Raw genomic sequence first — 13,960 nt, 5'->3', positions numbered from 1 at the left:
CTGCACGCCTCGGGGCATAGATATCTTAGAGGCAGGAAGTCGGTATTGCCACGCTTTAGCAGTTCTGTAACACAGAGACGTGCATATATGCCACGTTAGAGAAATTGTTAATTGTTATAATAATTGCCAGATTTCCCACAAAGGAGCATGGAGGACTATGGACAAAGCTGGATGTGTGAAAAGTACAACAGACTTTGTGCTTGTGTGTGTGTGTGTGTGTGTGTGTGTGTGTGTGAGAGAGAGAGAGAGAGAGAGAGAGAGAGAGCAAGAGAGGCTGGACATGTGACTCCACTCAAGAAACAGTGTGTGATAGTCACCAGACATTCTGCTCTCAACACTAGAGCTTGTGCTCTTCCACACACCTACCGAATTGTTACCAGAGCAGATCAGGAATGCACTGGAGGCGTGCCAGCTGCAGCGTTTTGTCTGCAAGCATTACAGCTACTCTCTTTCATAGTCGGCACTACAGTCTACCTCAGTATGTCATTAAAGTCTGCAGCACATTGTGAGGTTTTTGTTTTGCCTCTATTTATTGTTTCATATATCATGTATATTCATATATGAATTATATACATATATATATTCAGATTCTTAAATATAAGAGTTTAAATATAAGGAGCTAAGATGAGATGATTAACTGATTGTGAACTTGTGTTTATCTGGTTTATCCCTCTCTGGGGACAGAGACAGGAGACGAGCCAGCTCAAGGCCACGCCCCTCTCACTTCGACGCTGGGTTGCGTAGCAACGCTTAAACTTTCAAGAGCAGAGACGTCGCTAAGCAAACAAAACCACTTGTTCCTTTCTTTCTTTTATCGTTTGGCTTTAATTCATTTTCTTTCTTTTTTCATAACAAATACAATGTCCAAGACACACGCGAAGAAAACGGACTCATCCAAAGTGTCTTTATCCGAACGACAGGCAGAGTGAGTTTGTGGTTATGTTGACAGTTTTACGCTAATTAAGGACAGCCGTTGCTAGCTTTAGCGTTAGCTTCGTAGCTTACCTTGACAATAAAATATCAAAGACCTACGAGCTGTTTTTATAACAAATGTAGCTTTTATTACGTCTGGAGTATGTGTGAATACGTGTGTGACCTATATGACTTCTTACACTTTTCACTTTTGCGGTTTTAATATATATATATATTGCTAAAAGTTAGGCAGAAATCTAATGAAGTTAATGTTCATTATTTCAGAGCAGCATCCGCTATCGCCACATCATCTGAGAGCCTTGGAGGTGTGCAGAGATGCAGATTCCCCATTTGGCCTGAGTGGAGTGATGTAGAAGTCAACAAGGAGAAATGGGACTCGAGCAAAGGACCTGAAGACGGAAAGACAAAGAGTCCCAGTGCTGTAAATATATGGACGAATTAATGTTTGGAAAAATGTGTTAGTTTGCCATCAGCGGCAATGTCTTGTGTGAATGACTGAAACTGTGTAACTGCTGCAGGCCCACTTTACTACAATAAATAAGTGTCAACACTTATGTTTTTGTGTTTTGCATTCACTTTGTTGCTTTTGGTCTTCTTCAGGCGTTCTTTGAAGATCCCGAGGGCAAACTTCCTCTGCCTCCGTCTATGAAAGTGCACTCCTGGAAGCGCCCTGCAGAGTTTATTGTTGGCAAGGTAACTTTAAAGCTTGTATGGTTCATAATCGGCCAGAATATACGCCAAACATCTCAGGGATGTCTGCTGTTCCCAAGCCATAGCAAAAAGGTTAGGGATTGTCTTGAAGTTTAAGTTTTTATCATGTAAAAATACACATTAGCAGCTTTTAATTTCTCCGTAGAGCTGCAGTTTTCCTCCTCTGGTACCACATTGGTCAGACACAATAGCAAATTTTCATACTACACTTGCTTCTTTATTGTTTCGTGGTAGTTTATTTTAGAGATTTATATCCCAATCCAAAAAGAAGACTGGCTAATTAACCAAGTCACAAGTTTTTAACAAAGTGTATTCCTTTGCTATGCAGTGTGAAGTGTGTTTAAGAAAATATGCCCTCCAGCTTTCTTCAGTGAAGTTTTAATTGCATCACTTTCCTCCTACCCTTTTTCTCAGTGCAGTATTGAGCAATTACTAGAAGCTTCCTGTTTTTTTTTTTGAATTAGTCCTTGTCAGGTCACATGCCGCCTTTTCACTCTAGATGTCATAATCATTTCATTTCATACAAGAGCACAGGCTAATCACAGAAGCAATCAGCCACGGAGATGCAGGCAGCAGCTCTTCTGTAGCATCTGTGCTATCTGCACTAGTCTGTGTTTCCTGAAGACAAAAAATATGATTTAAAGTCTGTTTCTTGTTTAGAAATGCATGTATTGTATGAGCAAAACAAAAAAAGGTTCCTTCTGCAACTGCCAATCTGTCTCAATCATCTGACCTATTATTTCATATTTAATTAGCAACATGGTAGAGTCTATTAACTTGTCGAATATACGTCACAGACACAGTCTTGGGAGTGTCACAGTGAGGTTACACCAGTTTAGGCCTGAGAGTAGGATGAGTAGAGAAACATTGCTGTATGTAGGCCACTTATTTACATCTATTTTAAAGAGGTGACCTGTGATAGCGGTATCCTAAAGCTGCTTGAGCCCTGAGTTATTACAATGAAGGATTCATTACGCTGTGCAACAGTCAGTTTTTCTGTCAGTTAACCGGATGCGATGATGTGAAGAGTTAGCCTAGAATCTAGACGCGCCCCTAGCGGCAGCAAATTACATTTGCTTCCAGGGGCAGTCTAGTTACTCTCCGTTGACTTGAGATTTCGAAAAATCCAAGATGGACCGGGCCGATCACGAGTCGGTGGGCGGGCTTAACATGATGACGACTGACCTGAGACCATAAGTTCCGTGAATTACGCGTGAATTCCCCCGTCCTGCTAGAACTACCAGAGCGACGGCTGCTGCTAGCGAACAACTTTCTTTCAAAACCGGCTTTGGCCGCCACTCTGAAAGACTTGAAGTTAAGCTTTTCTCTGAGAAAAGGAACTCTCTTTTCCGTCGCTCTGACTACGTCACCTTCTTTGTTGCTCTGATTGGTTGTAGCGCTATCCTATTGCGTGGAGAGGGAGTTTGAAAGACAACCGTTTATCCCACCCCTCCGGTTGAGCCCTGTCTATGGAGAGTGCCCAGACCCTACATTTAATTTGGGTCTGGCTCGTCAGGCTAGTGAAGAGTCTCACTTGAATGTAATATTTCGATGTGCCTGCAATGAAAACAATGATGTGCTTCATTTTAGGGTCCCACGGTTGTTGAAAATCATGTGACCTTTGACCTGATCTCCCCCAACGATCATCTAATTTGTAGCGAGGTTAGTTTTCTACTTTGCACCAACTTTTTGTTAGCCAGTATCAATCAGTAGAATGATGTTTGACTGACAGAAATGAATTAGACGGTTGTAAGTCAATGCCGTATTGATTTTGTGATTTGAAGATCAGATTATTGAGAATTCAGCAATTAAAATTAAAAAATAAATCACTGACTTACGGTTGTTTTTCTGTGGGTTTTCTCTTCCCTTTCTCTTCCATCAAGCTGATAAGGTGCCTCATCAGTGAGATCTGCATTGTTTGGAAGCTCTGTAGCTGCACTTCGACAGAACAAGATGGCTGGAAACCTTGGGAACACATCTACTCGCTGTGTAAGGTGGTGAAAGGTCATGTGCCCCTTTACAACCACTATGGGAAATACGCGGTCAGACTTTACTGGATGGTAAGCCTGGCACAAGCGCACTCAAGCGGCCACGAATCCACTAACTCACTGTTAGTTCTCATTTAAAGTGAGATGTTTATTTTGGTCTGATCTTCACACTAAAATGCAGAACTTGGCAGGAAACCCCCGAAATTCTGTCACCTCTGCTTTACAATACATCTTTGTTAATCACACATCTTTAGGGGCGTAGTCGAACGCCACGAGATCGTACTACATTGTTTAGCAGACCCCAGAGGATGAGCAGGGGAATGGGGATGGAGTCGGGGAGGGATGAGAGAGCCTTATCCTCTCAGAGCTCAAATCAATCAGTAGCACTGCTGTGCCAAAAGTGGCTGGGCTTCATACGTTCCCTGATTAATAGATAAAGGCTTAACAAGAGTCAGCTGCTTCTCAGAGAGGAAGGCTCAAGTTGAATATCTACAATTTGTACGACCCTGAGAGCAGGCACAGCCCTTTGAGGGTTTTATGCACGGCAGTGTCGTTTGTTCGATTATGCGTAAGTGTAAGGATATTACAGATTTTTGGCTTCATATTAAAGGTCAACGTTACACTGGGATACACCTTGAAATTGCTGTCCTGTGAGTTTTAGTATGTGTGATGCTTGCCACAGAGAAATCTCTGAGTAGTGGACACTACCTCACTGTGTCTTTTCCAAGAGGGAACTTCTTCCCGCACTAAAATGTGGGTCAGCAAGAAGGAAAAATAATTCAGAGCTAAAAGAGACAGAGTTCTGTAACACTGTGCCTATTGCCTTGACACGGTAGTAGGCAGCAGTCTCCGTGCCAACCATAGCATGATAGCAGATGGTTGTTGTGATGGCATTTAAGCACACAGCCACCACCACCCTCTTTCCATTTCCTCGTCTGGTTTTGCTCATAGGATACTCTGTTTCTCTTACTCATCTGATTCAAGTTTTTCCTTTTACATTGGTTTTAATATCCATACCATTTCCTTTTTCTGGGTCTGATTTTCACAATCATACAACTCTGTCTCTCCGGTTTGCATTTCCTCATCGCTTCTATAACTTGCCCTCTCACACTGTATTCTCCCCTATCTGCAAACTGCATCAAGCTCCCCCTTGGAGCAACGGCTTGTGTGCCCACCCACACTGTAAATAGGCTTGCACATCTTGCGCACACTGTCCTTATAGATAAGGAGAGGCACAGCTGTGAATAGTCAGTCCGATTATCACCTGATTCTGCCGCTTTTCCTCTTACGAGCAACTCCCCCAGATGGCCAGCAGATAAACCACAGCGCAAGACAAGTAATAAGCTCTGACACCACGCAAGATGCTGAGAATCAAGCGTAAGGGAGCTAATGCAGGGAGAAGTGTTGAAATATGAAACCTACAGGCACACATGTGCTGGAGCTTGATTTACACATTGGGTTTTTTTTTTTTTTTTTTTTTAGGAGAAGTTACTTTTTAAGATGTGAGTCACACATGTGGCCTACTTCAAAATGACAGGAGAAATCTAATAAGTACCAGTATATTTGTTAGTCACTGACAATCCTTTTAATTTCAAATGCAGTTGTCTTCCCCATCAAAGTTTACTGCCTCTTTAGACAGGGAAACACTACTTTAATAGGAAATATTAAAGTGAAGGAAATTACTGTGTATGGTTAAACTGTATAGTTAAGCTGAAATATATAGCAGCTCAATTATGAAGACGACACGCAGTCATGTCATTCTGAGCATGTCTTGTTTATATCATTAAAAATATTAAACATTTCCTATAGATAGATAGATAGATAGATACAGTAACATACATTGAACATACATTAGAAATAAAAATGTTTTATACAACTATAAACTATATTAAAAATATAAAGTGACCGTAGAATTTACAAATATGAGGAAAAAACTACAAACTAAACTAAAACTGGGGAGGACTGTGCGCAATTAAATTAGGCTGTAAACAGATGAATGAAGTGAGTAAATGAATGAAAGTCACAGTCACCACATGTAGCAGAGGTAGACAGACATGGCAATGACTTTCACATTCTCCACTACAAGGCCATGCTATCTACTGCCAAATCACTTTATGCATAAGCTAATCCATAAGCTACAACTGGTTCAAAAACTACGCCGCACGAATCATCACTAGAACCCCCTCCATAAGTCACATAACACCGGTCCTGCAGCAACTCCACTGGCTTCCTGTCAAATTCCGTATCAACTACAAAATCCTACTTCTCACCTTCAAGGCATTAAACAACCTCGCCCCTCACTACCTCACTAACCTGCTCCAAATAAACATTCCTGCCCGCACTCTTAGGTCATCCTCATCACAACAACTCACCATCCCACCTGCTCGCTTGACCACCATGGGGTTCAGAGCTTTCTCCCATTCAGCCCCCTGCCTGTGGAACGCCCTCCCGGAACACTGAAAAAAATTCAGACTCAGTCACCACCTTCAAATCTCAGCTCAAAACTTATTTATTCAGACAGGCCTACTCCATTCCATAGTCTCACTTCTATCTCCCATTCTGTCTGTCATTTGTATGTAACTATACTTATGCTTGTGTGTATTTTAATTGTGTTGTATTTTAACTATTTCGTGTATTGAATTGTGTTTTATTTTAAACAATTTGTACGCTGACCTTGAGTGTCGTGAAAGGCGCCTATAAATAAAATGTATTATTATTATTATTATTATTATTATTATTTATTAGCTTTACTACATGCTGCGTGGTTATATTTGCTTTTATTAACTAATGCATATAGTTTTTCCTCTTAAAAATGAAGCGATGCCCTTTGTACAATGCAGAGGGATGCGTTTTGTGTACAATTTCAATAAACAACATGTGAAATGTTACTAATGTAGTGCTGGTTGGTGGATTTGGCTGTAGCTGGACCAGTTGGACGCTACCCTTTTCTTCTTTATTCTAAGTTAAGTTAGACTGTAGCTCAAGTTCGCAGACTCTTATCAGCACATTTTGAAACTGGATTCTATTATAGTCTGAATGCAGTTGAAAAACTAATATAATGCGAGGTGCACTGGTTGTTACACTGTAAATTCACTCTCTAACTCCTTCCTACGTATTCCTTGTTTCCAGGGGTGTTGGAGAAGGATAACCGTAGACGATTCCATGCCATTCGACGAAGAAAATAAACTGCTTCTACCTGCCTCCACCTGTCAGTCAGAGCTGTGGCCAATGCTGTTGGCTAAAGCTTTAATTAAAGTGGCCAGCACAAAGTGAGTCAGAGTACTTCTGCTGAAACAACATGAGCAACTTAGTACTATTTCAAAGAGTTGGGAAACTGTTATAGTCTTACTGTGAGCCTTCTTTAGAACAAACACCGGCTTTAGATGGATTTAATACCGTAAAAATATTGTACACTGTTGTACACCGTGAACACTAGCCCTTTGTGCTGATCTTGTACACTAACCCTGTTTAAGGAGGAGTATATGGCATATGACTATTACCAAATGAATACATGAATACATACAGAAATACACAATTCATGTGCAATATCGTCATGCCCACTTCCCCCCAAAGTGAAATTAGTGTCCTTATAGTCCTTATATTTGTTGCTATTAAGTGAACATGATCACTTGTCCCGTGTGTGAGCATTAAATTGTTTTCTCACACATGCACAAGAACCCCTACAGAGTGTCATTTGAACGACCTTCATCTGACCTAATCTCTGCCGTGGGGCCGAGTTGAAGTTGGTGACAGACAGGCGGTGTGGTAATGTCTGTGATGGGACAACGTAGCGTGTGAAAAGGTGGCTGTTCCGGTGTCCGCAGAAGGTCGAGACATGAATGTTTCATGCAAGACAGGAAACAAAGAAGCCTCTCTCCTGGTGAATCATTTATAAGCCAAAGTGAAAGTTCTTTGTACTGAGCTAGAATCAAACTTTGCCCAGGTGTCTGCTGGGGCTTTTCAGAAAACCAGCAGTCTTGTTCTTGTAAAAACCTGGATTTCAGAGCTCCTCCACTTTGGTGATGTGTGTTTTTTTTTATATTTTTGCAGTGGTTATGTAGTGTGGAATTACCAGTCAAGTTGTATTGATTTTACTTCCTTGGGTCTGACCGTGGACTGGACAGGTTGACCACAGGATCCCATAAGGACCAACTAAAGCAGCTTTTGCCATTTGTTTCAAGTGGAAATTGTTGTGTGAAGGATACATATGCACTCTGGTAGACTATACTCAAAATCATTTGTCAGACCATTATAGGGGTAGCAGACCCGTAGCTGATAATGAGCATGCATGATTTGTTCTTGAGGAGAGACTTTAAGTATATGTAACGATGAAAATTTAGATTTTTTGATGGGAGCCGGACCTTATAGATCACCGCTCCTTTTTTCTTTTTGCCTGCAAATTGTTTACAATCACATTTTTGATTAATAAACACAGTAACTTTTTCTTTATCATTGCTTTTGTTGCAGTGCATCCAATGCTGGCGTGTTTTGGCTAATAACCTGCATGTGGGGCTTTTAGAAAAAAATGGTTAATTGTAGCTACAGAAAATAATCATCTACATGATTATTTTACATCCAATAATCGTCTGCATGGACAATTAATTTCCCAACCCATGTGAAAAAATTGAGTAGAATCTGGGCAAAGGATTCGTTTTGAATGTAACGTCATTACTCCTCAGAAGGATTTCAGTATTGTACTTTGGTTGCTCAAGTTTTAGGTAGCTCCTCAGTAGCCTTGGGTCTTTATTTTTTTATTTTTTTTTATTTTAATCACTCCAAAGTAAACCAGCCTGGTCTGTAGATGAATCACATTCCTTCCCCGTTTTTGCAAAGAGCACTTAACATCCATTCTTGTTGTCATTTAACTGCTTTCTCATTAGCTAAACAGCTTGTCAAAAATATATTCTCAATTCTCCGTACAGAAGCCATAACCTCACAGTTATGTTCGGGAACAGCCAGCGCCACTGTGGGTGGTTTAAGTGGAGTCTCTGGTTTGTTGCACAGTTGTCTTTGCTTTTTTGCTTTTTTTTTTTTTTTTAAAACCGTTTTTATGTGTTTGTTTTTCAGTGCAGAGTCAGTTGACTGTGGGGATATGGGTGAGTTCACCTTTATCCACGCCCTCACCAGCTGGATCCCACAAATCAGACCAATAACGTAAGGTCCTCATTCTTTGATTCCACTCTCCTGTCAGTGTTGTCTGCTTCTCTTGTTTTATATTCAGTTTTATAAATAATATGTGTCCCTCTTAATTGTGTCATTGTTATAGGGTCTGACATTCTCTCATTTAACATGTTTCCTCTCTAAAAACACTGACAGTCTAACAGACTACCTAATTCTCTGGTAGCTTTTATTTTGCAGTAAAGACGTTTCTTTTAGTTGGTTTTAGGGGAAAAGCAGGGAGATATATACTGAGAGTGGAGGAGATTCTGTGCAAAGTGAAGAATCTCATCTTGTCAGCGATGGCAATGATGGGGAACGGTGTTTTGGAGCCAAGCTTGGGAGTGTTATTCTCTCTAAGCTCAGCAGGTTGGCTGTTCTTGGTGGATTGCCATGGGATTCTATCAACGTGTGCAAGCAGTGAGCATGCCTATGTTTGTGTTTCAGATAGATTTTTGACTCTTTGGATTGCAGTCATATGTGCGCAATACCACAAGAGACACAGGGTTTTATATGTACCTCGTCCACTATAAAATAACAAATCTGTTAGAGCTGAAAACATTTTACTGTAGGGAAGTTTACTATTGTGTCCTACACTTAAACTCAGCAGCGAGCTCTTGGACACAGAAAAAGCCCACAGTGTTGAGTTCTGGAAACAGTTTTGTATTAAATGAGGTGTGATAGTGTCAGACTGAAAATCACTCAAGTCGTCAGAATTACCTGTTTAGTTTTTAAAGACAAATATTTTGGAGTGAATTCACTGTCAAAATTTGCATATCACACATTATGATATTGCTCACAGGTTCTTTTACACTGGTGTGTTAAGATAGTAGCTTTGTGGAACCGGTGCTGCTGCCCACACTGTCATCCTGAATGTGCTCAAATGGCCCATAAATCTGGCAGAGCAAGGAACCAACTGCTAGTTATTGTTTTTGCTCCAGCTGCAGGGTCAACGGGTTTTGGAATTACTGCGTGCTATGTTGTGTCTGTGAGGTTTGGTACACCATACCAACACAGGGTATTACAGGGTTGTTCTGGTGTAAAGAGAAGATGGTGTATTTTTTTTTTTAAGAGAGGGAGAAATGCTGATGTACATTCATACAACATGTTTTGTCCCTTTTCCTGCAAAGTTCTAAGATATTTGAAGGTTTTTTTTGCATGCACTACCAATTTTCAGTCCCCGCGTATACTTTAAATATTGGAAATGTCAACAGTAACCTTGGGTTGTATTGCAGATTATTGGAAGATCAGAGGAGTAGGGTGACAATGGTAACAATGAAGTGGTTATTGTGATTCTTCCTTCTCTCAGGTCAGTGTGCTTGAGAAAAATCTGGGATTTCTTACAAGACACCATTCCTACTTTTACACGCCGAGACGAGGGTTTTCCAGTGACGGAGCCTGAAGCTACAGATGCAGCTACAGGGAGGGATTCCACCCTAAATGGCAATAAAAGTCCAGAAAAGTGTGAAGGTACAAATAGTGCTACAATTAGACACACACACACATGGACCCACGGAAAGACACACAGTTTTGCGTATTTACAAATACACACTCAGCTTGCACATTCAATTAAATCAAATATTTATTACCACCACAGACTTTTTCTTGGTCAGTCATTATCCATATGCATGTGTTGCCTGTATATGTACTACTGTATATGGATATACATGTGATATACAGGACATTTTTATATATATACTGTATATGTTTCTCCTTCTGCATTCATAATTCAAGTATGGAGCGTGACAATGAATATTTTATTCCTACAGAAACTTGCATTTTTTTGACGACTCCATTCTCAGTTGCAGAAGTAACACACAATATATTGATATGTAGATTTACTTCAGGACGGGACAGACAGACTTCAGGCCACTGCTATGCCATACTACAAAAAAATTCAGAGCTCTGTTGTCAGCCAGCCAGTGTCCTTCTATCTCTTTCCTGTTGTTTTAAGCATCACTTCCGGTTTTACCGGCGCTCATGTATTATAGAGCCCAGGGAAGGTTAATGCGTGTAGGATGGACCATAAATAAACCAGCAGAGGGAGCAGTAGAAGGGTGAATTATTTGGTGCTCCCGCAGGGCAGAAGGGCCTCCCAAGTCAAGTGTAGTTATCTGATGGAGGCAGTATTGAAACATTTTCTCAGAAAAGAGGGGGGCACCTTGGAGTTGTTTCAGTTCATAGTGCTGGAAAAGGGCTTTTAAGGCTTTACAATTGCTTTAAAAAGAACCATCGGTACGCTAATTATATTTGACATGGTAAATCTGTGTTCGACAAAGTTAACTATTAGACACATGAGCTGAAATTTCAGTGTTGAAAACTGGGTGTAAACGAGCCATAAAAGTATTTTTAGCCAGATTTTATTAAAAGTAATATATTAGAAAACACAACATGGCGTTTAATACGACAGCCAACATTTTTGACTGTCATATAAATTTAAATTCTTTCTCTCTCATGGCTTTACGTCCACCCACCTGCTTTTCCAAACAGACTCTCCTTTACTCGCCTCTACAATCCAAGTATCGCTTCACACAACATCTCTGCTTTAGGGAAATGCACTGCTTTCATACGCACACTCACAAAACAAACCTACACATACTTTCTCTCACAGTTATATTCCACTGAAATACATAAAGTGAAATGCATAAATCACAATGCATTGCAAGAACCACTTCTCTTTTCAATTTTTAATGTGTAGCCTTTATATTAGCCGACCAGTGTTCCCATCTCTCTACACCATGTCCTTTCAAATTGATTTTCCATGTCCCCTGGCCCATGTGCTCTTATACAATATATTCTAAGATGTACTATAGGGACAAATACTACTTAGATACAGCCTTGCTCTCTTTTTTATACCAGCGGAGGCTAATAGCATTTCCAGACACATCTCTAGGGTTTGTTTATTTTGAAAATGTAAGTAGGATTGATCAGAGTCAATTTCAGTCTCTCAAAATAAAATCTATTATGTAGTGATACTGAGCAAGGAATTTAATGTTAAACTACATGTCCAGATTACAATGTGCTTACTCACTTTATCATAATTTTCCTTGTGTGTGTGTTTCTCAGCTGGCCCTGAAGTAGTGGTGTGTGCCAGCAACAAGGCTTTTCAACCACATAACAGTTCCTTTGAGTACGGTGAAATGGTATGTCTTTTTCATTATTATTCCTCTCTTGCTGGCTGGCCAACATACTGTCAAGAGACACATTTGCAGCCATGAAATTTAGATTTAACCTGCTGTAGACTGTGGTCAATTATTCAGATCAGATTTGGAGGCACACTAATTCAGAATGTGATGCAAACACTACGAAGTGTGACTGGAATATATGGGCAAAATCTCTATGTGAATATTTTATGTATCAAAGTGCTAAAAATGGTTAATTTAAAGTTTAATGTTAATTTTGTGTAATTCTCTCGTATATATAATCAGGATTTCTTCCTGAATATTTACACATAATCATTGTGTTTTAAAATGTCTGCCGCATTAGTCACCACTGTTATGTAGCACAATCATTTTAAAATGCACTGAAGTGCCATAGTAGCAGTGGGTGGTACGGATAAAACATTGTTTGCTTGTGATCTGGGGCCATGCTGTGTTCTGTTTGGATGTTTTGCCTCAACAAGGCTTATTTTTTATTTTTTTACACCCATGCTAAACCTAATCTGAGGAAAGTTTCCAGGATTTTCCTGTGCTGTGTGCTGTATCATAATCACCTTTTGACTTTTTGACTTCATCCGTTCCTTTGTGTAGTCTTGACAGTCATTCTCTGTGTGAGAAGTGAGTTTAGATAATTGAGTGTGTTTATGTCTCTCAATCTGTCTATATGTGGTCATGCAGGCTAGGTCCTCTGAATATCTGCGTCGTTACGGACTCTCCTTGCTGTACAGTCATGTTGTCCTGTTGAGCAGAACCCGTGCATGCCAGCTGGAGGCGCCGCCCAAACCTCCACCTGTGCCCCAGTGGAAACTCATCCGTCAGCGCAAGGAGATCGTGGTCACTTCTGAACCACAGAGTGAGTGAGAGACAGACAGAGGACAGAGCTGAGAATGAAAAGGGTTTGAATTAAGTTTGGAAAAGCGCAAATTATGTGATAGTGTGTTGATGAATGTCATAAATAAATAAATAAATAAGAAGAAGAAGAAGAAGAATGCAGGAGATTTAGATCCTTCAGTACAGAGGGCATACAGTATCCCATGCTGTAATTCCATGCCAAAATGGGAGGGGGGCAGCTACTATATTTCAGTTTTGAAAATAGCTGCTGGCTCAGGCATATCTGACATTAGCTGATCTCTGAGTGAAACACAGAGAACCCAGAACAGTATGAAGTATCAAGTCAGAGTATAAAAAAAAAAAAAAAAAAAGCAGTGCTGGCATGTTGTGAAGATTTTATTATTTTATTTTTTTTTGCTTTTCTCTTTTTGCAGTGCTGCCTTTGTCAAAACCAGAGCTGTTCATTGAGATTGCAAGTCCTTTTCTCTTCTACCGTGCCAGGAGCAGCAGTCACTCAGTCGCAGAGCTGTATGTACACTGAAATGTTCTAAGCTGAAGTGTTCTTTAGTTAACCTCTCTTTTTACTATAACTAACTACACCCAGATAGTTACGTAAACTATTGTAATTTTCATTCTTTATGTCTTATCTGCTTCACGGACTGAAAGCTAAACTAAGATCAAAGCAGTTCAAGGGTAGAAAATGCTGTTCTGGTGTCATCTGATGTATATAAAGTGCACTGCATGACTCATCTGTAGATGATACGGTGAATTGCTTCTGAGAGTGTTACCATGAGATGAGACGTGTGCATGTCATGGTCATGACGTGACGAGTTTGCTGCATCAGATGTCGGTTACTGCGTGTTTCTTTGTGTGTCGTGTCAGAGAGACCAAGCAGAGTGCCTCAAGGAAGAGTTCCTATGGATCCCCTCTGGTGTGCATTAGTGAGCGAGAGGAGACCGAATGCCGAGAAGGCCCTGAGCCTTGTGGAGATGAACGCGCCACTAACTCGCCAAACAGCACTGACAAAACAGAGGTATATAGAATTATTGACTGCTATAGAACAGTATTAGTTTGTATTTAGAATGTGTGGACATTAGTTCACATCGTTGTTTAAGTAGCTGTTGTTAACCCTTAAATATAATTTGTAAAACCCTGAATGATGGCATTGGTCATAAAAACTAA

General features: G+C 40.3%; 1 protein-coding gene across 1 annotated transcript in view; it reads left to right on the top strand.

Moving 5' to 3' along the window:
- Window positions 1–860: 860 nt before the first annotated feature.
- adgb (androglobin) overlaps window positions 861–13,960 on the top strand; it is a gene marked incomplete at its 5' end in the record, with an annotated part of 35,550 nt that continues 22,450 nt past the window's right edge. Inside the window, 12 exons of the mRNA XM_084560372.1 lie at window positions 861–925; window positions 1,198–1,354; window positions 1,534–1,626; window positions 3,235–3,306; window positions 3,528–3,704; window positions 6,762–6,901; window positions 8,700–8,786; window positions 10,099–10,259; window positions 11,856–11,932; window positions 12,626–12,800; window positions 13,213–13,306; window positions 13,661–13,811. Coding sequence (XP_084416498.1) covers window positions 861–925; window positions 1,198–1,354; window positions 1,534–1,626; window positions 3,235–3,306; window positions 3,528–3,704; window positions 6,762–6,901; window positions 8,700–8,786; window positions 10,099–10,259; window positions 11,856–11,932; window positions 12,626–12,800; window positions 13,213–13,306; window positions 13,661–13,811 — 1,449 coding nt within the window. The remainder of the gene's footprint in view (window positions 926–1,197; window positions 1,355–1,533; window positions 1,627–3,234; window positions 3,307–3,527; window positions 3,705–6,761; window positions 6,902–8,699; window positions 8,787–10,098; window positions 10,260–11,855; window positions 11,933–12,625; window positions 12,801–13,212; window positions 13,307–13,660; window positions 13,812–13,960) is intronic.

The sequence above is a fragment of the Chelon labrosus genome (genome assembly GCF_963514085.1).
Source record: "Chelon labrosus genome assembly, chromosome: 14".
Lineage (NCBI taxonomy): Eukaryota > Metazoa > Chordata > Actinopteri > Mugiliformes > Mugilidae > Chelon > Chelon labrosus.
Note: the sequence above shows the minus strand (reverse complement) of the source record. Positions and strands in the feature narration are given on the sequence as shown.